Source organism: Monodon monoceros, unplaced genomic scaffold (genome assembly GCF_005190385.1).
Source record: "Monodon monoceros isolate NGI ecotype Baffin Bay Population unplaced genomic scaffold, NGI_Narwhal_1 Super_Scaffold_20, whole genome shotgun sequence".
NCBI classification, from domain to species: domain Eukaryota; kingdom Metazoa; phylum Chordata; class Mammalia; order Artiodactyla; family Monodontidae; genus Monodon; species Monodon monoceros.
In genome coordinates this window covers 110,147,549-110,174,205 of record NW_021703777.1, presented here as the reverse complement: position 1 = coordinate 110,174,205, position 26,657 = coordinate 110,147,549, and the positions used below count along the sequence as shown (strand labels likewise).

At 37.7% G+C, this 26,657-nt stretch overlaps 1 protein-coding gene across 2 annotated transcripts in view; it reads right to left on the bottom strand.

Annotated features, from left to right (window-relative positions):
- ANK2 (ankyrin 2) overlaps positions 1 to 24,408 on the bottom strand; it is a 272,366-nt gene extending 247,958 nt beyond the window's left edge. Inside the window, exon 1 of one of the 2 annotated variants that reach the window (XM_029235234.1) lies at positions 23,854 to 24,408. In XM_029235234.1, coding sequence (XP_029091067.1) covers positions 23,854 to 23,982 — 129 coding nt within the window. In that variant the 5' untranslated portion in view covers positions 23,983 to 24,408. The remainder of the gene's footprint in view (positions 1 to 23,853) is intronic. The other variant, XM_029235242.1, reaches the window with a different exon arrangement.
- Between the last annotated feature and the right edge of the window lie 2,249 nt (positions 24,409 to 26,657).

The window sequence follows — 26,657 nt, the reverse complement described above, 5'->3', positions numbered from 1 at the left end:
AAGATTTATGTTACCTTTGCTGAATTTAGAAAACTGCTTAGATTACAAAACATCTCTCCCTTTCCTCTTTTTTTCCCCACGGTAGTCATAATTCAAGCCTACCCAGTATCCATTCTGTACTACGTCCTTAGTAGCAGAGTCCTGGGTATTCTGCCTAACCAAAACCTTACATTTCCTAGTCTGCACTTCAGATAAAGTTGTGCATTAGGATTTAAGAAGAAGTGGGAAGACAGTCCTAGGAAAGCTCTTTAATGGTGTGCTCCCTTTTGCCCTTCCCCCTTTCTCCTTCCCATTGCCTGGGATGTGGATATGATAGCTGGCACTCTAGCAGCCATTGGGACCATGAGGTGACCTTGAAGATGGAAACCTATGCTAAAGACTGTGGAACAACAAGATAAAAGAAGTCTGGATCTATAAGAAGTTGAGGTTATATATTATAATCTCTAGGGTAGCCACTAAAAATATATATATATAATTAAGAAATTCAAAGAGAAAAAAATGGAACAATAAAAAATAGTTGATTAATTCAAAATAAGGCAAAGAAGAATAGGAAAAAGAATATAACAGGTGGGACCAATGGCATACAAACAGTAAAAAGGTGGCAATAAACTCAACTAAATCACAAGCCTAAACGGTTGCTGGAATCCGAGCTATCATACCTACACACTGACACAACATGGGAAAATCTGAGCCTCAATAAGGATAATAAAAGCACTGGGTTGAAACTAAAAAAAAAAAAGACTGTTTTGGTCAAATGTATTTATCTGATTAAACTAATATTTCGTTACTCTTATTGTGTGCAAAATTCTCCATGCCCAACCACATGAAACCAAGGACAAGTTCTTCTAACTTTGGGAATCACTGACCTGTGGAAATAAAACTGGAACATTTTGTGCAACAACAGAGGCAGCATGTTATTTTCTCCCAGGTCTGGGTACATTCAGTATCATTTCTTTGGCTAAAAGTTAAATGTGTAATGATTTTCACCAGTTGGATCTGTTATATAACTGATCAATCATGAAAACTGTTGCTTAATTTATAGATCTACACTAGATTCCCTATATTAACATGTGGCATAACTTTTCTAATTGAGGTCAGTACAAAGGAGTTTTACTGTTTATGCTGTACACAAATGAATCAAAATGAATATTGCCAAGCTATTTATGTGCCCACAAACATTAATTAACCAATTTAATTTTACATTCCTGCCAGCGATTATTTTCATTCCAGACTGCTGCCTCTTGACTTCTAGTACATAAAGGAGGACATTCTTTAATAAACAGTGCTAACAACTTGAGAAGTTTTCTAAAGGCTACTCCACACAATGCCCACTACAAAGTGGGCACTCAATAAATGTCGTGGACTGACATTAAAGAGACTATGAAGCAAGAAGTGTAGGGTATGCAAAGCTAGCCATTTGACCAATTCTATGCCCTGTCATATTAGACTGGATTTTGAAACACAACATGAATAAAACAATTTAGCCATTGTGCACTCCTACTTTCTCCGAAGAAAAATATGTGTGTACATAATACTCAGAAAAAGGTTAATTACTAAAGCAAGGGTTCCCAGCAAGATTTGTTTATACAGAGGGTCAAGCGACGAAAATAAAAAAAGAGGAAGAGGGCTCTATTACAATCTGGCTTTAATTGTTACCGTCTGAAATGCAAGTCAGTGTTATAGTTCACTAACATTTCTTGTAAGTTTCTATCTGTAAACTAGGAAGACCGCTGATAGAAGTAATTTGAAAAGTACTCTGTTAAGGTGATTTTAAAATCAGTGAATGGTGCATAGCACAACTGTGGATTAGTTAATGGGGAAAGTCTAGTGCTCAAAGGAACAACGTTCTCAGAGGCTGGGGAGAAAGCTGACCAGCTCTGCTCTATATGTTGTGTGCCACAGTTGTCTAGACCCATCTATCAGAGAGGTCTCTGACACACCACAGTGGTTAGACACAGGGCTTGAGCCTTAGGACAAGATAAACAGAAGAGCTGTGCTAGTGAGAATTTATAATCAACCTCTCCAAATAATGCTCTCCTATTAAGCATATAGGGAACTCCACTACTAAGTAAGCTTAAATGAATTATCCATGACTGAGACTAGCAAATAAAAATTTTCTAATCCTTTCTATACTTCTCAATTCTCACTTCACTCAGTATCTGGACAGTGTTTTCCTTTGATGGTTCACAGGCATTAAGCTACATGTATTTATATTCTCAGTTTGTACATTCACCTTAGAGGTTATAGAGAAATAGCAACTTTTCATCAACTTTGGGGGTTTTGACATACAATATGATGGTTTAAATGTTTTGATACATTTGTCATTACTGCAAGAATGTCTTCAGTTGTAAAACAGAGCCCAGTTCAATGCAATCATATACTTACTGAAATATTTTAATCTATTGGTCTCAAAGTATTTTAAAATAATATTTTCTAAACAAAATTAATGCACATGTATACACACACACACACACCATTTGACATACACTGCCTGTCACTGATCAATCAAGAACAAACTCAAGTTGAAGCTAAATATCTAATACTGGTTCAAACTGAAGTAGATATGAGTGTTCATCAAAATTACCAATTAAACTGATTTATTATGAGGATGATAACTGATACCCTTGTACTATATTAAAACATTGAATCACGTAGGTTCATCAGTTGTGTTGCACTTACCTCAGTGAGTGATTGTAAACTATGGTACCACCAGTTTTTTTAAAACTGCATGTTAAGTGTGCATTTAAACAAGAATTAAAAGAACTAAAATTATAAAGTGATAGACTATATATATATTTTTTTCTTTAGACACATGTTCTTTCCTATTTTATTCTTTTTTTTTTAACATCTTTATTGGGGTATAATTGCTTTACAATGGTTTGTTAGTTTCTGCTTTATAACAAAGTGAATCAGTTATACATATACATATCTTCCCTTATCTCTTCCCTCTTGCGTCTCCCTCCCTCCCACCCTCCCTATCGCACCCCTCCAGGCGGTCACAAAGCACCGAGCCGATATCCCTGTGCAATGCGGCTGCTTCCCACTAGCTATCTACCTTACGTTTGGTAGTGTGTATATGTCCATGACTCTCTCTCGCCCTGTCACAGCTCACCCTTCCCCCTCCCCATATCCTCAAGTCTGTTCTCCAGTAGGTCCGTGTCTTTATTCCTGTCTTACCCCTAGGTTCTTCATGACATTTTTTTTCTTAAATTCCATATATATGTGTTAGCATACGGTATTTGTCTTTTTCTTTCTGACTTACTTCACTCTGTATGACAGACTCTAGGTCTATCCACCTCATTACAAATAGCTCAATTTCGTTTCTTTTTATGGCTGAGTAATATTCCATTGTATATATGTGCCACACTTCTTTATCCATTCATCCAATGATGGGCACTTAGGTTGCTTCCATCTCCGGGCTATTGTAAATAGAGCTGCAATGAACATTGTGGTACATGACTCTTCTTGAATTATGGTTTTCTCAGGGTATATGCCCAGTGGTGGGATTGCTGGGTCATATGGTAGTTCTATTTGTAGTTTTTTAAGGAACCTCCATACTGTTCTCCATAGTGGCTGAACCAATTCACATTCCCACCAGCAGTGCAAGAGTGTTCCCTTTTCTCCACACCCTCGTGATAGACTATATTGAACTTATTTCAAAGTTTGAAAACTTAGAGCACCAAAAAGAATCTGAATTGCATTGTCCAGCTGATAATTAATGTGGGCTCTTTTTCAAGATCTCTCTAGAGCAAATTTATTCTTTGTACCTTAAAGTATAAATAATTGTTTATAATCTTTCACTTATTATTCATACTGGAATAAATATCCTGATTATTATATATCATTTGTTCTCCCTGAAAAATGGGAGAAATTGTTCAAAAGTTTTTAATTATGCCCTAATTTTTTTGAAGACATAATAATTTTATAGGCAATCAAAAACGTGGTAATATAAAAATTAAAATATCATAAAATACATATTGTTAATTCAATTCTTCTAAAATTGTGTCAGTGTGCTCTTATGTCCTCCAAGGTACAATGTTATTGGCCACATGTTGTTAAGGAATGAATACTGGACAGAGCACTGTCAGCTGCCATTTTGAAATTTGTTCTCATCTGTATAATAATGAGCTACAGTAAATAGACTCTTATGCTAATATTTGTATGTGTTTAATCTTTACAGTTATAAGTCTATAAATCATGCTATGAGGTCAGCAGATGATTTATCTTCTCTGCAGAAGATAAGGAAGAAGGGAAAGAGGAATGGAAGCAAAGAAGGAACATAAATATGATAAGAACACAGATCTGTTTCTAAACCTTAAGAGTTTATTTTTAAGAGGAGTTATTTTTAAAATCTTTGTAATAGAAATGTTTCTCGTTTTTACTAGATCTTTAAAGCTAGTATTTAAACATGCTCAGGGCTTTCCCGGGTCAATAAACATCTCTCCTCTGAGCTACTCTTCTCCCCAAACCTGCTCCTGACCCAGTCTTCTTCCACTCACTGACCAGCACCCCTATACACACCTTGCTCCTCAAGCTGGGAATGTTCATGGTTGTGACATTCCCTTTTCCATACACCCAATCCTGAAGAGTCTACTTTTGTCCATCCTTTTGCCACTATGTAAGGTCAGGAATTCATCATTTCCTGGCTGATTTACTGTAACCATTTCCTAAATAGTTTCTTACTTCTAGCCTTGCTCGATTCCAACCCATTCTCCACATCATAGCCAGAGTGATCTTTCCAAAGCTTAAACCTATTCCGGGCGCTTCTTACCATCTTCACCATAAAAGACAGAATCTTTAATGTGGTCTACAGAGTCCTGTAGTATCTGATCCCCTCCTCCCCTCATCTTAGCCTTTTCTCTTGTGATTTCTTCTGGATTTTATAAACAATTAATATTCCACCTGGATCACCTCCCTCCCTCCCTCTATATTTACAAGACTTCTCTTGGAAGCCCTGCCTGGCCAGCAGGATTAAGAGCCTATTGTGAACAAAGAGCCATCACAGTGATTGCTACACTGAACTGCAACCATCTTTTTCTACGCCTCTCTCCTTCACTAGAATATGAGCTCATTATACTTTATTTTTCTGTTTTGTCGTTAGTGCTTCTGATAATGCCTCTAATATAGCAGACACTCACAATTGATTACTGAATATGTAAAAAATAAAAATCTTCCTTAACATATTTAAAATAAGATTGGTTTTTACAAACATTTATTTCATCATCCCATAAATATCTATTCAGCACTATATGCCAGGCCGAAACATATCATTTAAATAAAAAGAGGCAAATGTGTAATATTTCTGATGTACACACAGAAATGCTTCAACAAGTCTCTGAGAATGGCAATCCACAGCAATCTATTCAATTACCAGTAAATGCTCCTTGGTTTTGTTCACATTACTATCCTGTCAGCTCTCATATGATTATTTTTTCAGATGTTTCATTTTGTCGTGAAATGGTCTAGGCACTGGACCTATTGGTAATCATCTGAATATGAGTAGGATTGAAAAGGACAAAAATACAAATGCCCACAAAAGTAGCCACAAACCAGATGGTTTAATGTAAGAGTAAGACAATTGATCACACCATGGATATTTCATCCATGCCTAAAACCTATGGAGAGTAATCACTGTTAATGCCAGAGAAATGCAATGAATACTCTTACAATGAATGTCTACACACACACACACACACACTACGCTGTGGCTTGGCCACCATGGGCCTCTAATGTGTTACGTGTGGTGGAAACCCACTTTCATTCCATTCTTTCCACCTGGAGAACTGCTCTGTGATCTTTCATTATTGGCTCTTTTTTTGAATTGATGATGATAGATCATCAACAGATCCCTTCCCTTACTGTCACATGTAATCCTCTTCACAGCCATCACCTCTGTACAGCCAGAACCTCTGACATTGCCTCCAATCTATGACACCCACTTCCTTCTCCTCCCTCCACTGTTTTTCTTTATTTCTTCACACATACCCTTACTTCTAATATGTCTTACCTTCAGTGCCAACACAAACCTCTTGTAGACAACAACAACCAATACTATTACAAATTCATAAATGCAAAAACACCTCACGGTGATCAGCCTACCACAGGACTCACAGAAAAGATGTACATTTTCTACTTTTGTTCATGAAAAACAACCAATTCAAGTGCTCATGTGGAACTCTCCAATCTTTGCCACTATTAGACATCAGTCATCCAGATATACGGTAACTGCAGTAAATGTGCATCTTGAAGAAAGGAGCACCATAAAAATTCAACTCTTGCCTTCTTTTTTTACGTCACGTCTAATGTTTGAAATTAGAATTTACAATTTCTAAATCCCTATGGCAATAACATTTATTTCTGACTTCATATTTTGATAACTCATAGGACTAATCAGATTCTGTCAAATTTTAATAAACACACAGGTAATGTTCTATTTGGCTGACTAAAAAGCACGTTATGATAACTTAATTTTTTTAACATCTTTATTGGAGTATAATTGCTTTACAATGGTGTGTTAGTTTCTGCTTTATAACAAAGTGAATCAGTTATACATATACATATATCCCCATATCTCTTCCCTCTTGCGTCTCCCTCCCTCCCACCTTCCCTATCCCACCCCTCTAGGTGGTCACAAAGCACTGAGCTGATCTCCCTGTGCTATGCAGCTGCTTCCCACCAGCTACCTATTTTACGTTTGGTAATGTATATATGTCCATGCCATTCTCTCACTTTTTCCCAGCTTACCCTTTCCCCTCCCCGTAACCTCAAGTCCATTCTCTAGTAGGTCTGAGTCTTTATTCCCGTCTTGCCCCTAGGTTCTTCATGACCATTTTTTTGTTTGTTTTTTAGATTCCATATATATGTGTTAGCATACGGTATTTGTTTTTCTCTTTCTGACTTACTTCACTCTGTATGACAGACTCTAGGTCCATCCATCACACTACAAATAACTCAATTTCGTTTCTTTTTATGGCTGAGTAATACTCCATTGTATATATGTGCCACATCTTCTTTATCCATTCTTCTGTCGATGGACACTTAGGTTGTTTCCATCTCCGGGCTATTGTAAATAGAGCTGCAATGAACATTGTGGTACATGACTCTTTTTGAATTATGGTTTTCTCAGGGTATATGCCCAGTAGTGGGATTGCTGGGTCGTATGGTAGTTCTATCTTTAGCTTTTTAAGGAACCTCCATACTGTTCTCCACAGTGGCTGTATCAATATACATTCCCATGAACAGTGCAAGAGGGTTCCCTTTTCTCCACACCCTCTCCAGCATTTATTGTTTGTAGATTTTTTGATGATGGCCATTCTGACCAGTGTGAGATGATATCTCATTGTAGTTTTGATTTGCATTTCTCTAATGATTAATGATGATAACTTAATTTTTATCCTAAATTCTTCCTAAAAATGAATCACCAATAAGCGTGAATGTGGCTTCCATTAACCACTGACATTTTTAAATGTCAGTTTTGCTAAAATATGTTCTTTCTATTTTAATAACATTCGATTTTAGCCACTTTGGGGATCAAATGTTAAAACCATATCTTATAACTTTCCTTCTCTTTGCTCTGGAACCCAGAATAGTTCAGTTTATTATTAGCCCACACTAAAATAAGGGAAGATCGACCTCTCTATATTATAAAGATAATATACAGATCTTGGACCTCACTGTTAAGCAAAGCAGAAATGGCATTCAAAGACCTTTACGTGCTGCCCACCTTTTTGTGTTTGGAGTAAACAATACCCCAGTGGTCTTCCTTTTCCACTTCGTTTTGTATTTATGTCCTTGGGTTTTCTCTGTGGTCCAGTGAAACAACTAATTTTCAAGAAATTTTAGAACTACCTGCATCTGCAATTTGATAAACTGACTTCAAATTAACTGACCATTTGGTATTTTGGATCTATGAGACCTACATCATCTGTCCTCCACTCTTACAACAGATTCCTGTTGAAGACATCTAGGACTTAGACATCTGCTTTGAAGCTATTTTGATTGTTGGAGATGCGAGTCGTACTTGAGCACTTGATAATTTTAACCATTCTGTCCTTCTTCCTATAATCTTATTATTGAAGACCTTCATGTAGTGTAGACCACATTATGACTCTTAAGAAGCCCCTCTATCCTGTTTGCTTTGTTCCTGGAAGTGTTAGAAATATTTTTGTATATCTTAGTGACATATATTCTACATCTCAGCTACTTTTCTCTCTAGCATTATAAGTAGGAGAAGTACAGATACAAGTTGTCCAGAGCTTTCTCTTTCTTCCTTCTTAAACCTCACTTTTCCCACTTGACAAAAGGGGTTTATAATCATTTCTACCTCGTGGTGTTGCTGAGGGATGAAATAAGTTTCTGCGTCTTAAATGCTTAGCATAGTGCCTGGCTCATAGCATTGTTCAGGAAATGTTAGCTACGATTATTTTTCCTCAGCTTTACTCTTCCTTGTTTGAATTGTACTTGTATCTATTTTTCTGTTCTACAATTTAATTTAAAAGTACTCCAAAATTAGATATTGTGTCATAGTACATACCAGCATGGTTTAAAGGAAAAGCATGAGCTTTGGAATTGGATATCTGGGATCTATTTGCTGTGAGATTTTGGGGCAAATTAATTAATCTTTCTAAATCTCATTTTCTGCACCTAAAAAATGAGGCTGAAAATATCTACCTCATTGTGATAATCAAATAATATAGTGAATAATTGTTAAAAAAAAAACAAAAACAAGTACAGAACCTATATGGTCTTATTTCCCTCTGCATCCCATCTGCTGCCACCATTCATCCTTAATTTCAGAATAAATAGGTCAGACTTCCTCAGGCTTCCACCTAGGGGTAGCTCACAATGAAGTCATCTTCAGGAAAAGTTCCTCTTTCTCCCCTGTCTCACCAACCATTTAGAAGCAAGTCCTTGTACCTCCACCTGTATCTAGGGACAACGAATAATGATGTCACCCCGAAGTGTAACTTCATTTTCCTCTACATGTTGTCACTGAAGAGGAGTAACCCTTCCTTCTAAATTTAGTCTGTGTGACCAAAGCTATAGTGCCTCTCTCTGGTTGGAGAGCTGCCAGGAAGAAGATCGTGGGTGGTACAACTTCCAAGGTACATTCATGACATTTTTATTTCCCAATATCAAAGCTTTATCTTATAATCAATACCAGTGAGTGGTATCATGCTGGCCAAGAAGAGATGTTTGCTTGATTCCCAAGCTGCTGAAATTCCCCATTTCTATATTCCCCCTGCCCAATAAAAACCGCAATGTTGACTGTTTTCTACACTGTGGATGAGGTAATTATGTGATAACATGCCCGGCATACCTGGCTGGGCCCAGTCTCTGCAACTATTTGGGTCTAATGTCAGATCCCAAACGCACCCATCCATCTCCTGAGCTATGTCTATCTGAGACAGCGCCATCAGGCCTCAGGCTAGAGTTGCAAGGTATACAAAGTAGTGCTGTGAAATGATTCTATACTTTAAATTTTGATACTTTTTAAGTTACAAAATTTGTTTTCAATTTCACATACTTATGACAAAGATCATTTCTTTTGTTGATTCTTATTAAAATGATCATTCCCTTAAGTACACTTGAAGTACATACTACAGTAAAACTGCAATGCAATGCTGTAACTTCAATATATTGAAAACTCAGGGGGAGAAAAAATAGAGAGAGAGACATTATTAAAACACATATAAAAATGGAAATAGGGCTTCCCTAGTGGCGCAGTGGTTGAGAATCCGCCTGCTAATGCAGGGGACACGGGGAGCCCTGGTCTGGGAAGATCCCACATGCCGCGGAGCAACTAGGCCCGTGAGCCACAACTACTGAGCCTGCGCATCTGGAGCCTGTGCTCCGCAACGAGAGAGGCCGCGATAGTGAGAGGCCCACGCATCGCGATGAAGAGTGGCCCCCACTTGCCACAACTAGAGAAAGCCCTTGCACAGAAACGAAGACCCAACACAGCCAAAAATAAATAAATTAATAAATTAGTTTTTAAAAAAAGTAACAAATTTTCAAGTACAATTGGTGTCTTTAAAAAAAATGGAAATAGAATTTTGAGAAATACAGATGTATAGACTATAGATACGTATGTACATACATATACATACACATAATACCTTAAGAACAGAATTCCAAGGATAGGTTTTCTCAAAGAAGAACCTACTTCAAAGTGAGCTAATTAAAAAAAAAAAACCCTCTAATCAAGTTGCATTAGTATTTATGATCTGATAGTTTGACGTCTCAGAATAGTATCCTATTTTTTCTTTTTTATGGTAGAGACACTTTCCCAGTCAACTTTACTACTCTGGTGGGTCAAATTCTTGACCTATCTACTCCAAGGAATTAAATGATCATTGAACTCAAAGAGGAAAGGGGGAAAAAAAGCCTTTGAACCCTTAAGGCTTTTGTCTATACATTTCATTCTTATATCTTGCCCAGATGTGTTTTTATCCCTGAATCTTTCATGAAAAATGCATCTGGTTTCACACAGAGAAAAACTGCTTCTTCAGGATATGTAGAATCACAAAGAGTCCCATTTAACTGTACCACACTTTCGTGTGCAGGAATGTTAGAAGGTTTATACTCAGTTACAATATACTGCTTGTTGCAACAGAAGTGTGCCTTTAGTGTCCTGTTCTGCAGGTTGGTCTCCACTTGAGTCTATAGAATATGCTGACATGCCACGCTTTAAAGTCTAAATGAGCTTCACACTTCCTTGCTTTACTTTTGCATTTCAATGATGTGCATACTTTGCAGCAGCTTTCCAATTGGAGAGACCTATACGTGTCAGGAGAGGTAATCCCTCAAAAGTTTTATAAATCACTAGAACTCTGATATGTTTCCCAAGGAATGAAACCTAGATTTCAGTAATGCAACCTATACCTAAATAAGCTATATGCCCAGGTCACTGGCATGCAGACACCTCATTGCGGGAGCCTGGGTGGCATTCATCAAAATAGAGCAGGAAGACAACAAGGAAATTTACTGAGTTTGGCCGTGCTTTAGGGCAGCTAAATGTGCTAAACGTGAGTGTGAACAAGGATCAAGGTTAACAGGAGAAACAGGGCAAACAGGAGTTATGAGAGAGTGTTGCCAGCCTAATGTAGTAGACTTCATGTACCACAGAGGAAAAGTTCCAGGTCCTACAAAGACAAGGGAATTTGTATTGAAAACAGTAAAATTAATAGTTTACAAATTTACTAATTTATAGTTTGAAACGTTAGTGTGACTTTAAGATGCCAATACAGTGCATTAACATTTAAGTATACAAATACAAGGGAAGACAGAAAATATTTCTCCAGAAAATTTTTTGCCTCATCCTTTATAACATCTTTAATTTCTTTGTTAGTATACACAATTGAGAATAGCTGTTCACAAAATGTTAAAACCTCTGGTTCTGTTTCATTCTGTGACAACGCGTATGCTACAATCTACAAGTTGCCCAAATAAACTTCTTTCTAGGTTTGACTCAGAAGACTAGCCTATGACAAATTTGAGTTTATGACACAAAAAGAGTAATTAGATTGTTTAGAACCGGTAGGGTATCTACTGTGACTTAGGCAATGGTAGCATGATATAGGAAGAAAATCAGTAGCCATTACGGGCACAGCAAGTTGGTCATACACCATGACATCCAGGTATTAGGCTGTTCCATGCAGGACACTGTTCTCATCATATGCATTAAAGCTTCAAAGTACGTAGGCTCAGAGAAAGAACTTTGCCTTCCTAGATAAACACATTTAGCTATCACTCTATCATACAGTCATTTACGCAGAGAGAATGCATGCAACGTTAACAGAAATACTTGTGTGGGCTCTGATCCAGGGTCAAGTGCTCTCTGCAGGAGGTTGTTTAAAATACATGCTCAACTTACAGTATCATCATACATTTGATTACAGCTAAGAATTTAGTGTCAAGAGTGAAACAACTTTACGCACCTAAATATTTTACCAAGCTAGATTGAGGTAGGCAAATGAATTACTATAGGCAAAGGAAAACAAAAGGAAAAATTTCACTGACTTTGGCCATGCGGTAGCAAAGTTAATTAAAAGGAGAAATGGAGTGCTCTTTTGGGAGGGACCAGGGAGTGAGTCATTAGTTGTGAGATTATCATCTGATACATGGAGAGCAGCTGCCTGCTCATGAAAATTATCAGAGAATCAAGTATGGTAAATCAAAGAGAAAGTCAATTCTCATGGTCAAAGTGGACAAAGGACAACTCTGTCATGTATTATCACCGCTGAAAACAGATTCCTGCAGATTCACGGTGTGTCTTAGTTACAAAAAGAGACAGAGAAGTAGGACAATTATCTCAGTAATCAAACTATGTAAAATTATAATTTTGCACACCAATGGGAAGATGAAAAGTGCTCAACAAATGTTAGTTGCCAGTGTAATTTTATCACCAGCAAATAAATATACCCCACCAATTACCAAAACAAGGATCTTTTAAATTACCATTTTGCTCAAAAAGGATTCAGGAATAAAATGAAAAAAATAAGAAAAGCATTGCATTGATGCCAACATCATCTATGTCAAGAGTGCAATATTCAGTATAAGGCAGACATATGATTCATAAAGACCCACTTCAGATAATTGAAAACTAGCACTGTCATGAATAAAATACCATTCTGATAATTTGGTTATATCATTTGATATACTGTATATAAGTTCTTTGCATGTACCTTTTAAAAAATATTAATTTATGTAAAAACCTTCAGAAATACATGTAAAACAAAAACCCAAAACAATTCTGTTCTGCCTTTATAATTCCATTATATCTTTAAAATAAATCATTAAAAATATCATCACACAATCTCTTTATCTGAATGTGTTTGGGAGTTCGAAAGTTATTCTAAACTATACAAGATAATTGTGTCTCCTAAGTTTTTCCCTCTTTGAAGACTTAGGCACAATCAGTTAATTATTACCAAATTCTGTAGCTAAAAACAATTCACTGATAGAACTTTTAATCGTTTGAACTATCTAACAAGCTAGATTGCTGTTCACCTTTGTATTAATCATAATTTATATGATTTCTTCCAGATTTGTTAATTGGAATTCTACTGTAAGAAAAATCCTCCCCTTTTCCTTATTTATTCATTTATCCAATTATTTATTTCTATTAGTATGGACTCACGGATATTTATTTTATTCTATAAATTAATATCCATTACTTTTGTTATTTATTTTGTTGCTGAAATTTCTCTATAGCAGGTCATTGGGACTTCTTCAGGTTGACATGCCCCATCATTTTTTGAGCACTTTCTTACTTGAATCAGCCATTTCCCCAAGGGATTATGGTTCCTTGTATTGGAAAATGATATTTAGAAAAGGTCTGGGCTACATATGCCCATTGCTACTGAGACATCATTGCGAGATATATGTATTTACACATACACACAACATAGCTCTCTATATTTCTCTTTATATCTATACGTATGTATAGATAGTAAAAATAATGAGTTTATATCAATACTTTCATGAACATTTTGTTTTGTTTTGTTTTTGTTTTTTGCGGTACGCGGACCTCTCACTGTTGTGGCCTCTGCCGTTGCGGAGCACAGGCTCCGGACACGCAGGCTCAGCGGCCATGGCTCACGGGCCCAGCCGCTCCGCGGCATGTGGGATCTTCCCGGACCGGGGCACGAACCCGTGTCCCCTGCATCGGCAGGCGGACTCTCAACCACTGCGCCACCAGGGAAGCCCAAAAACACCATCATTTTTAATATCATTCAAATGTATGACCTTAAGGTCATTTTTATTCACCTCTTTTGTTCCCTATTCTTAGTTGAGTGCTAATATCCATCCTGCTTCCCTCTCCACCGATTTTCCTGTGCAACTCTTCTAATCCAAGCCCGATTCACATTCTTGGATGACTTTACAGTCTCCTGGGTGACCTCACTAGCTCCACTTCCTCCCCATAAGCTTACATCATCACAGAAACTTCCATAGTTTCTTATTTTTTGCTTCACTGAGCTCAGTTACCTCTTCCTTGTTTTAAAGGCTCTCCTGTGCAGTCAGCTTTATTTCCAACTATCCACCAACTCCTATCCAGCCCTACTCTCTGGTCATGCCATGCTAGGTTGTTCATCAGCTTCTTTGTCTGTCCTCTGAGACAGCCTCTCCACCTAAGCCAACCTTAATTATCCTGCTAACGCCCAACTTGAAGTCCACAACCTCTATAAACATAAAAGGCTATTACACCAATCTAGCACTGTCCTCTAATTTTTTTCCCCATTGACATCAATCTTAAATACCTATCTAGAAGAGAAGTTCTTTGACAGAAAATATTTCTTTTACTCAACCAAAAATCTTTACCACTCAACTTAAAAGTTAGCTCAGGGCTTCCCTGGTGGCACAATGGTTGAGAGTCCGACTAACGATGTAGGGGAGGCGGGTTAGTGCCCCAGTTCGGGAAAATCCCACATGCCGCGGAGCGGCTGGGCCCGTGAGCCATGGCCCCTGAGCCTGCGCGTCCGGAGCCTGTGCTCCGCAACGGGAGAGGCCACAGCAGGGAGAGGCCCGCGTACCGCAAAAAAAAAAAAAAGTTAGCTCATAGTAGTTATTCATTTAATAATTATTTTATCCAAGAACTGCAATATCCTGAATTATGTTACATCTGAACTCATACTGGAAATAGGATGACTAATGGGAAATGAATTGTGATTTTTTTAATCTAACACACAAAAAAAGAGGAATTAACAAGTACAATCTAAAAGCTTCTGGGTGGCTCTAAGTGAAAAATGTAAAACTCTCTAGCATAATTATCTGAGTTTCTTGATTAATTGAGTTTTATAGAATTTTAAAGATCACTGGAGTGACTAAATTGTTTTGTAAGCTCTTATACAACTTACTATAGAATACATAACCCAGAAGGCTCATGTGTGGAGGCTAATTACAGTGATTAAAGAGACATGCATCTCAGTTATCAAGCTGCCTTTGATGACAAAAAAATTTCTCATATTAGCTTACTACAAATTCTTCTTCCATCTTTCCAGTGCTGTTTTCTAGTATAAAAGTCAAAAGTTCTGAAATATTGCCTCTTGTGTTAAATGGCTGAGTATGAGTGTTGTGTTTTCTGTTATATACAAAATCCTTTATATGATTCAATATAGTGTAGTCATAGGGCTGGCATCTGCTACTGGGTCCTTTGTCATCCGCTTCCTCCCCATTAATGACAACTTGTGCTTTCACAGATGGCTTTTTTCTCCCCCACCCACGCCCAGTCTTTGATTCCTGTCCCTCAGAGCCCACATTGCAGCCCCATGTTTTGTAGGTGACTGCCCTGAACAAAAGCTCCTCGTTTCCTAAGTGACCTCTTCCTCAAAGGAGTTACTGTTTCCAGGTAACCTGTGCTACTTACACTTTATTGGTTTCAGTCATGTTAGAATGTGACATAGTTTAATTAAGCATCTGGCCCAGTTTGAGGCAGGAGCCATAAATAAGAAGGAAATCTGCACTTCTACCCCAGAAGAACGCAGGAGGTGTCTTATTTTCCCTGAGCTATACAGCTAAATGGTTTGTAAATTGCTGAGGTTGCTTTAAGTGCTTACCATGGGCTCTTGTTAGCCATAGCGCCCTGTGGTTCAAAGGCTGTTACCATTACTACCACTGGACCTTTGTAAAATGATTAACAACACTGTGATGATATTTGTCTGCGGGTTTATAAGTCATGGCAGTACCAGTATACACAGGCTTAATAGAAAATAAGGGAACCACAATAAACTTCTTCCTGTGAAATGACTCAAATCAGTACCTAAAATACAGAACAAAAACAACTGCAAGCTTCATAAGATTACTTCATTTTCTATATCTACTGCCTTAACAACTTCCAGAAAATTTCAAGTACCACAACGGAACAACTTCCCTCCATTATTTCTTCTGCCAGATAAGAGCTTACAAATACAAGACCTATTAAAGAAAACTTGCATCATATATACAAAAATAGACAATTTCCATTCCACCTTAATGGCCCAAATACATTTTATTCTTGTTGTTTGTGAAAGTACCTATCACCCCAGGTAGTCTGAGAGCTTCTTGGATGCAGGAACTCTGTGTGAGACATAGTGTCAGCTCAAAAAAATTCCTATTAGATGAAGAAAAACTTGGAAATTCCATTGAACTATCTCAATCACTTACAAAAATAGAAAGAAGCAAAGACAATTTAAAATGGTGCAGAATCATACAAGTATAGAAAGACTTCTAACAGATTTTAGGTCCTCATCATTTTACAGGTGAAAAAACTAAGGTCAGGTCAATAATTTACCCAATGTCACAGTTAGTAGACAGAGTTACACACAGGTCTCCTGAATTTGTTTTTATGGAGCTTTAGAAGTATCTGGTAATTTTGTGTAAATATCACTTATTAAATTAGTAAACAGCTTTCTGGTATGTGGCCTGTTCTTTATAACCTTAGATCCCATATCCACTTCTAATCATGCTGAATGTCTTGAAAGTGTTGGCAGCTAAACTTAGTTTCAAATACAAAAGTAATATTTGATCCCTGTATATTAATAAAAAATGAAAGTAGATTCTTAGAGTTCATGTTTGTGATGCTAATATAATTTATGTTTTAAAATTTAATCTAGAGATTAAATAGCTCCCCTGAAAAACAGACATTTGGTAAAACCAACATTACTCACATACAGATACATAGCGGTCAATGTCAGTTTTGATTTCAACCTCTTTTTACAAACTGTAAACAAATGAGTTAAAATTGGTAATTAACAAGTCTCTATGCAAAATATAGAGAGAGCCAAGAAATATATATTAATGTGAAATTACTAATGTGAAATAACACTATCACTCCTAACCAAATAAAAACTAGATTATGTGTTTATAATAATTGTTGTACCCTGATATTTCTCCTCCTTAATACCTCATAGTTTTCTATTAAGGTGTTCCTCATGACACGAGCAGTGCAGTAATGATATACATACAACAAAGGGACGTCTCTAGGAAAAGGCTAAGTTGGATTACAATGAAAGTTTAATGGGAAAAAGAAGTTTTGCTTTTCTTCTGGCAAGCTACGAATGAAGTGATGGAAAATGGAAGGAGTAATTCCAACTATACATGCTAAAAAGTCCATTCCAGACTTCTGTACAACCTAAGGGGGAATCCCTTTCTGGCTGCCCTGGCAGCTGCGGTGAGCCAGGAGGAGAGTGAGAGAGCAGTTGGTAAAATATTCATGCAAGAAACCAAAAACAAACAAACAAACAAACAAAAACACCTGGCATTGTAAAGATCCTGTTGAGTTAGAAATATTAAAAGGAAATATCTGGGGCTTCCCTGGTGGCGCAGTGGTTGGGAGTCCGCCTGCCGATGCAGGGGACACGGGTTCGTGCCCCGGTCCGGGAAGATCCCACGTGCCGCGGAGCGGCTGGTCCCGTGAGCCATGGCTGCTGAGCCTGCACGTCCGGAGCCTGTGCTCCGCAACGGGAGAAGCCACAACAGTGAGAGGCCCGCGTACCACCCCCATCCCCCCACAAAAAAAAAGATGGAATAGAGTAAGAGTTGGTGGGGGGATGAAAATATTTATTGCTGTGGTTTCCAGTTCTGGTTGGAATCACCAGGGGAGCTTTAAACATATATAGATTATGGTCTTCTTTCCCTTTCAGTCTACCCCAGGATCCTGATTTATTATGAATGGAATGGAGCCAGATGACTCTAATGGGATTTTCCACAATATACATTTAAAAATGGCGAGTCACCTTTGAAGTAAAAGGGTCACACTCAAACAGCTGATGGTTCCACTAGCAATTTCCACAGAACTCCAAAATTTTGGAAGTGACTTCTTTGTACTATTCTCCATTTTAATATACCGTGTCTCTGTCTCTGATACTAAAAGTAATCATTCTTTGTGAAGAAGAAATTATTTCGAGAAATACAAATGAAAAAGGGCGACATAATGGGAAAATAAAAGCACATACCAAAAAATCATTAAATATGGCACAAGTAGAATTCTTAACTTCCTTGTATTTTCACCGACTCCTATAATACTTCTACAAAAAATTTTCAGTATTCTTTGATGTAAAAATGTGCTGTAAATATCATTACTTTTACCCAAATGATGAATAAAGTAACTAATAAAATTAAAATTTGATAACAAGGGTCACCAATGAAAACTGTTTTCATAAAGAATAAAACATTTATATGAATTCAGATGAACACAACTAAAAAGGGGGTGGGGAATTACACTGAGTTTGTTTAAAGAGTTTAGATTCCAAAAATAAACTCACGCACAGTAGGTTTTTTTACTTTAAGATTTTGTCTTTTAACAGTCTTCCTAAAAACTTATCTCAAGCCATATACTTGGGACTATTTCTGCCACAGTCCCACAAAATTTGACAGCTGTAATCCTAAGCTAGTAGTTAGTCACCCACTCAAATGGTTGAAAGAGGTTCTTTATAATTAAAAAACCAATAAAAACTCAGACTTAGGGTGCTGGCCAAGAGTGCCATTAATAGTGCAAGTCACTTATATAAAGATCATTATTCTAGTCCAGAAAGGGTTTCTGAACTGAACTAAGAAAAGGGGATAGAAGGAGGATTAAAGAAGAAGAAAATAGGTTTTTAAAAAAATCATGCTTCTGCGAGTTCCCTGGTGGTCTACTGGTTAGGGTTCAGCGCTTTCACTGCTGTGGCCCGGGTTCAATCCCTGGAGTTGAGATCCCTCAAGCCACGCGGCATGGCCAAAATTTAAAAAAAAAAAAAAATCATGATTCTGTGGAAGCCTCCACATGTAAATAGATATGCCTGAACATATTTATTTAGACTGAAGTGAACATTAAGTCCTGAAAAGAGATTAAGCTCAAGACCTCACCAATCTACCTTATGTTACTGTGGTTTCTAGACATACTGATGTATTGGTGAAGGGGTCATGGGAAATTATATAAAGACAATTTGATGTAAATGCTAAAATATGTTATTGGAACTTTCCACGTTTGAAGGGTTCTAGAATGTAATACATTATACAGGACCACATTATTGTGTTGTGATTTGTACTTTTAGTCACATCGCATTTGGTTTGGTGTCCAGAAATCTTTGCATACATGGTTCTTGACTAAGTTTTGCTGGTCTCAGAGCTGGGCTTCCCTTTGGAATCAGGTTGGGTGCCCGAGCAAAAGACTCAAGGACAGGAGAGATATCTGGCCTGTCCGGTCTTCTCCCTACACAACTAGGTTCACTCAAAGACCACCGGGGAAGGCAGGTTCAGCTGGCCATTATATTTTATGTTTATTTACAACTCATAAGTCAAAAGTTGCAGAATACATTCCTCTCCACACTTGCAAATAAGCATTCTTTCATTTTAACAAAGTATACTAACAGAGTAACTTTTAAAATTCTTCATCTCTTCATGTTCCCTTACAGCTTAGTAATAAGTCCATTATATATACTCAGTAAGTATTCTCATTGTCATCAACTTAATAACAAAGTGGACAAGGAGAATATGGTTGGGGCAGTCCCCCAAAGGTTACCCTAGAAATAAGAAGTCTTGTTCCTTCCAAGATTTTAATTATATACGTGTAAAAAAGCAAATAACTGATCAGAACCCTCTTCTATGAAATTCAATGAAAAGGATGTGGAAAGAAGTTTGCTTTTATTTTCTATTTAATCCTATGCAAAGTCACCTTTCAGTGTCAGTTTAATAAATGTAAATATGCAAATACATTTTGAAGTCTTGGTAAAACTGTAACAAAGAATGATCGTATATAATCATCTATCATTGACGGCAACTGCTATATTTAAGAAGCAAATGTGGACTCCTAATAGCTGATTTTCCAAGAAATCTCATGAAATGTTTTGGTGCAATCACGACAGAAGCACAACCTTAAATTTATATAATTTCCTCTCAAATATGTTATTTAACTTATTCTCACAGTAAATTTCAGTTATAGGAAGGTATTTTGGAGGTTAAAAAACCAAGGCATTGGCAGATTAAATGATTTACTTATGCTCTAGATTCAGTGTAGGTACAAGACCAAGCAATCATATTATGGTTTTTTCCCCAATGAACTTTGGAGCCTGGGGATCAAATCCCAACTCTGCTATATACCAGCTGGGTACGATTAAGCAAGTTCCATAATGCTGAGCCTCAGTTTCCTCATTTGTGAAATGGAGAGAATACCTAATATACGGGACTGCCATCGGGATTAAATAGTACAACGTGTGTGCCAGACACAGGGCCACATTGGTACTCAGTAAATATTATTATCATAGTTTTTACAGGAAATGTAAACTCTGGCATTTTAATAGTATAAATTAAAATAATAGGAATACCAAGAACTAGTCATACAAATTGCCTTTTATGCCACACGATTTCAGTGAGTGTTGCGGACCTTATGATGGACTAGAGAATGGTTTGTCCACGCTGAGAAATGGAGAACATATCTATTATTTGAAAATAACCGGTAATCATAAGTTTAAATGAGGAAGAGAATTTAAACACATGCTTTACATTCAAGAATGAAATTGTTTTATTTACTGATTCTCTGAAAATTATTTTTCCAAATTAAAAAAAGTACAGTTGGGGCTTCCCTGGTGGTGCAGTGGTTGAGAGTCCGCCTGCCGATGCAGGGGACACGGGTTCGTGCCCCAGTCCGGGAAGATCCCACGTGCCGCGGAGCGGCTGGGCCCGTGAGCCATGGCCGCTGAGCCTGCGCGTCCGGAGCCTGTGCTCCGCAACGGGAGAGGCCACAACAGTGAGAGGCCCACGTACCGCAAAAAAAAAAAAAAAAAAAAAAAAAGTACAGTTGGGAAATAGTATATGATTGTAGAAAGAATATTATACTCAAAATCTCATTCTAGAACAAAGTCTTACAAGTCTGTGAGAAATCATTCCTTTTGGGATCCTTCTCAAGTCTAAAATTCTCAGCGTTTAGAATAGACACTAGACATCTGGCCATACAAAGAAATGACTGAAGTTAATATAAGCTAATAATGAGCCCTATCTCTGTAAAAAGCTGGAATATCAATGTACTCTTTTGAACAAATAAATGGGAAATGAGTTTGCTTCAACTAATCTTAATCTTGGTCCATTAGCTTGAAGCTTAGTTTTATTCTAGGTCTACCACAGTATGACACATATACAATATGTGTTTGGTACATACTATATTTAAATATTAGCTCTCCAGACTGTAGCCCAAAGAAGCCTGAACATTTTATTCTAAGATAAATTCTGCTTGTAATGAGGTTGAAACTAGGTCCCTTAGTACACAAATCTGGCCATTTACAAAAACCATAGCACTGAGAAGTTGGCAGAGGGCTTACAGCCAAGCATGCGATGTGTTTTAACTTTACAAATAATTAAAATTTATTTCAAATGTTTTATGGAGTACAAAATAATGCAAAGATTCTTTTAATTAGCAGTGAGTTTACAAAAGAATATTAAAATGAAATCCAAATATAAGGCTGCTTAATTGATTTGTTTTAATACTCAATAATTTTACTTCAGTAAAAATCTTTTCAAAATCAGTTTATTTATTTTTTTCAAGCTCCATGGTTGGCTTTTATTGCCACTAGGGCAGGTCTCATCTGAATTTTCGAATAAACAGTTTCATCTGCAACGCATTTTACAAATGGACATGCAAACGATAAACTCAATCATCTCTACAACTGATGTATTCCCTTATGGTTATAAAATGGCATCAGCAAATAGTATAATGATTTTTAGATTACTTTCTGGAGATGGTGTTACAGAGTGCTACTAATAGGCAACCATCCTTTTTCCATTTCTTTATGAATTACCATTATATATACCTTAAGGAATAATTATGAGGTAAAGTTTTCTTCTTTTAAACCAAATTTTAGAACTGGCTCAATTGCTTATGTGTGCATGGGGCCAGGGGAGGGGGAGATATAAATGTATCTAGAAAACAAATCTGACACAGCTAAAAAACCCAGCCACTCTTTCAGCAAGCATTTGTTCTGCTATGTAAATACCTATGTAATGCCACATGCACCTGAAGTAGAAAAGGGAAGGGGACCAATAGATGTGTGTATATATATATATATATATATATATATAAAAGAAGAACAAAAACAAATAGTAGCTATGCCAACATTCCCCCAATTTCTCTGGTTCTAGCTTAATGATATTATCTAAATACGAAGATCAGATGATCCTGTCATATGATCACAGTATCAACCAATGATCTCTCTCCTGCTGTGCTGGATTCAAGCTAAAGCAATGCAGCATCCAAGCAACTGAGATTCTCAACAACTATTGGCACTTTTCCATCTTAATGATGTGGTTTTTCAACTTTAATAAAGTATAGAAAAAGAAGAAGCTTGAACTAGATACAGAAACAAACCAGAGTGAGACCAAGAGATTTGCCAGGTGTACGCGTGGTACTCTAGGTGAGCAAAGTTACTAGGTCACACTGTGTACTGAACAAGCACTCCCCGGCAAAAAATAATAGACTGTGTTTTGGTGAACAAAAGATAAAAAAGATATAATCACAGGAAACTGCTTTATGCCGTAAAGTTCCATTTAGACGATTAGAAACAGAACTGCAGTAGCTGTCAAGAAGGGTGCCAACTCCCTCAAAAATGGCCAAAAATACTTTTGATATTATGAAAAAGAATTAATGCATCCTTGAAACAAGGCCTTTTAAAGGTCAGACAGGCAGCATTAAAGTTTTCCCCAGAAGGGAAATGATAATATACTGCAAATTTTATTTATTCGTGTTGCCCAATGACAGTCATTTGATCTAACTACTGATGAAATAAGTAGTAAAACTGAAATGTAAGGAATCCCTATGCAGTAAGATCTCAACTTAATGCGGGTCCTCAAGTGTCCTTCCAAAAGTAAGGCAAAGCTAATATCCCCCAAATGGAAAGGTAAACACATCTATTACTGAAGAAAAAAAAGACATTGAACACATGGATTTCTAAGCCTATGGATCCCTAGTGCATCCCTAATCCCAGAGCTATGTTTAACAGCTTGTGTACAAACCACGATTTTTATGCTCTGCTAATGTAATATGTCATTTATCGTTTTCTGAAATTATTCAGTGACCCACTTTGTTAATTAAAGCATTTACAGAGATCTTCTTCCCTTATAGAAACAGAGCACTAGCTAAATGAGTATAGCAGTTCCATCAAGTTGTAAGGTTGTTTCTATTTTAAAGAAAAACAAAATTTTAAAAGACAACGATTCTACACTTTATCGTAAAGGGAATCAACATTTTGTCCCATTGGTTAAACCTTGGTCTTTTCATTTAGTTGCTATAGTCAGAAAAGAAAATCATAAGATTAATAATGAAAACCAAAAAGTGAATTAATTAAAATCTTAAAAATCCTGATACACGGCTCACTGCACCAAGATTCTTAGCGCAGTTTTACATAGAACAGTGTCAACCTTCAGAAGGGGGGAAAAAAGAGTAAATAAAACCTGTGGTTTATTCTTAACCAGAGATCTACATCAAATACATGGAGTCAGTGAGAAGGCACAGGCTTAAAGATCTTGTAGTAGAGGTGAGGAACAAGAAGAAAATACTTTAACCCTCCAACCATAAACCAATCCCTTCCTTCTTCTAAGACAAGTGTTCAGAGTCACTTGGAGAAATAAAAACACCTGGCTTTGTGACTGAATAAAGATATTGAGAAAAGCAGAAAAATGAAGTGGAGACATTTTCTTGCTTTACTTGGTTAAAGCCAAGGAAATGTGCCCTGCTCAGGCATCTCCTCCCAATGCAGCAAATTTAGGCACGAGCTATAGGCTGCAAACTGAGCTTGGAAATGGTGCAGGGGAATGATGGAGGGAAAGGAGAAGGAAGTTGCTGGTTCTCAGGCTCATGGTTCTACACAGAGCCACAGAGGCAAAGGGTTAAAGGGATGCTCCTCATACCTTTCTTTTCCGTTCCATACGTTCCCTGGGGATTTTCCGTTGTTTTTTTCTCTCTCTCTCAAGGTTTTTTTCCTTTTCATCCAGTTCAGCCTCTCGAACTTTTTTAACAGAAGCAGCAGCGTGAGCCATTTTTGCAGAGGGAAGCAGCAGAAGCAGTTGCCGCGGCTCAGTTTCCACTCCCCAGCAAACCAGGTGATTTTAGAGCTAGATGGGGATGTGATTTTCCCCGCTAGGGCAATGGCTGGCAGCCAGAACACTCACAAAATAATCCACTCCACCCCCGAGCTAGGTCGTAATCTTGCTCCAGCCTCTGCAGCACCATAATTCACCACAACGTACCAAGGTCCGAGGCCAAGCCCCCCAGGAGCACACACCTGCACACACGCGGGCATAGGTGTGCGCCCACACTCGGAAATGGTCCCACGGGAAGGCGGAGCACTAGACTTCGAGCTCTTCAGCCGTTGGGTAGCCGCAAGTGCAGACAAGCATCCTACTAGTTGAAAAAGCCTTCCTTAGGCACACATCACCAATAGGAACGGTCTTTGGGGACTCCTCCAGACAGTCTGTCTTCCGACTGGAGCCAGGAAGAGGCCACCTCCGTGGAACTGCTGGGGGGGTGGGTAGTTTATTGCCGCTTCCAACCACACCTCTATGCAGGGTGAGAAAAAAATGGTGCAGTCGCACTAAATGACTCGCTTCTGCTGCTGCCGCTGCTGCCGTTGCTACTGCTGCTCTGCTGTAGCACATGACACGAATCCCTGCTTTTAAATCTCTCAGCCCTTCCCTTCTCCAAGGTTCATTTAAGAAAGAAGAATCAACGCTGCCGTTTGGGGAGAAGACGAGCACAGTTGGAGTTACTTGCCACTGCCAGCGAAGCACTGGGGTGTGCACGTCTGAGAAGGGCTGGGAGAAGCCCAGTCTTCGGTGTGTCAATTACAGACCTACGTGAGTCTGCCTCAGGGAGCTGCATTAAGCAGGGAATCGAAAGGAGCTGTCAGTGAGCACGCAGCATAATCTGGGCTCAGCCAGGTTATTCTGGGAGAAAGAGGGCGCCCTCAAAAGAGGGAGAGGAGGACAGAGGCAGAGAAAGGGAGAGAGGGAAGCAGGCAACACCTGAATCACTCTCCATCATTCTAAGAGGCACACAGGTGCTCATTATTCATTACCAAAAACTTTGGTTAAATACCAAATTAACATTAAATAACATGAGGAAGTAACGCAGAATTAGTATTTCTGGATGTTCCTGTATGTACACCCAATATAGAGACACAGTGAAAGAAGAGAAAGGATACAACCTGTTAATTCAAGAAGATGAAATTCTCTATAGTATTCCAATTGCATACACTACCAATTTTTCAGAATTTTACCACAATTTTATCAAGGGCCAATAGGATGTCACTCATTTCTTAATTATTCATCCCTAGACTCTGGAGACAGACTCATAACACTGTGTTGTACACAGTGGATTACGGACACCACCACCCTTACATACAATCACACAGTTGTCTCATTTTAGAAGAAAAGTTTTGATAAGTACCTTAACTGCTGACATTTAAACAATATAATTCGATTCTATATATATCCTATTACAAAGGAAAAAAGTAAAATAATATTAAAAGTGTCCTTTTAGAAAATGACATATTTTTGTATCCTAACTCTATGACATATCTACCTAGATAAATGGAAAATGTAAAATTTCATTTCAGTACTATTTCTAGGAGGGAAAATACTAATTTTCTATACTGTGGGTGGTCACTACATGTTTTAGCCTATTACAACAAAATTTATAATTTTTCTTTTTTACTTAATTAAGTTGAAAGCTGTAGGATTACTAAAATATCCCACAAGCAAGCAAAATGCACTCCATGGCATAGAGAACCCAGCACTTAATTGGATTCAAAAGTCAGTCGAAGGAGAGAATAATTGGCAGGGCATGAGCCAGCACTGTATTGGCGCCATGATGGTTCACGGGCCAGTTAACTTCCAGGCAGCATGACTAGTTTCTTATATATGGGGAGCATAATCTTCTCTGACTTGAGCAGCTGAGAATTCATCTTCCAAAAAAAAAAAAATCAGCTTCGTATTAACTCCCTCCTCTGGAAAATATTTACAAAGAAACACACATAGACATTTAAGTTCCTTAACCAGGTGAGCCATCACCTGCCACTTTATATGATTCAAACATTTTCTCCTCTGAGGTACTTTGAAATAATTAGCTGTGATGGTGTCAAAGCAGCCATTAGGAGTGAAAGTGGTTCAGTGAAAGCATCAAGACTGGAGCACAGGGTGATCTTAGTGCCATCTGGCATTCTCTTTTCTTTTAAATATTTTTTTTAAATGTTTACAACCAACAAGTCTTACTTGATTTGTGACTATCCTTTTAACTTAATAACATGAGTCCCAACAAACCGTAGCGGAGACTCCTACAGTAGATTCCCTTTAGTGAGGTTGACTCTTCTGGGCTTCGTCTAGGATAATGTCCTTCCCACGGCTCCTTTAGAACCTGCTTATACTATATCACAGTATTTTCTCCCCTCTATAGATTTTCCAAAAGGAAAGTGAAAAACTACAAGCAGTAGCTGAGAAGAAAGTGGGGAGTTCCTGTTGTCAAAAACATTAGTTTATTTCATTAGCCTTTAATGAACTCAGTAGACCTACTTGTAAAATTGGACAGCATCAATTCAATTATGTGATTTTCTAATGCCAGGAGAATTACACATTTTTAAAACTTCAATCTAATAACTTTAAAAAAAGAATTTAAGCATGGTTAACAAAGTCTTAGTCCCCTAGATTCCCTCCATTTT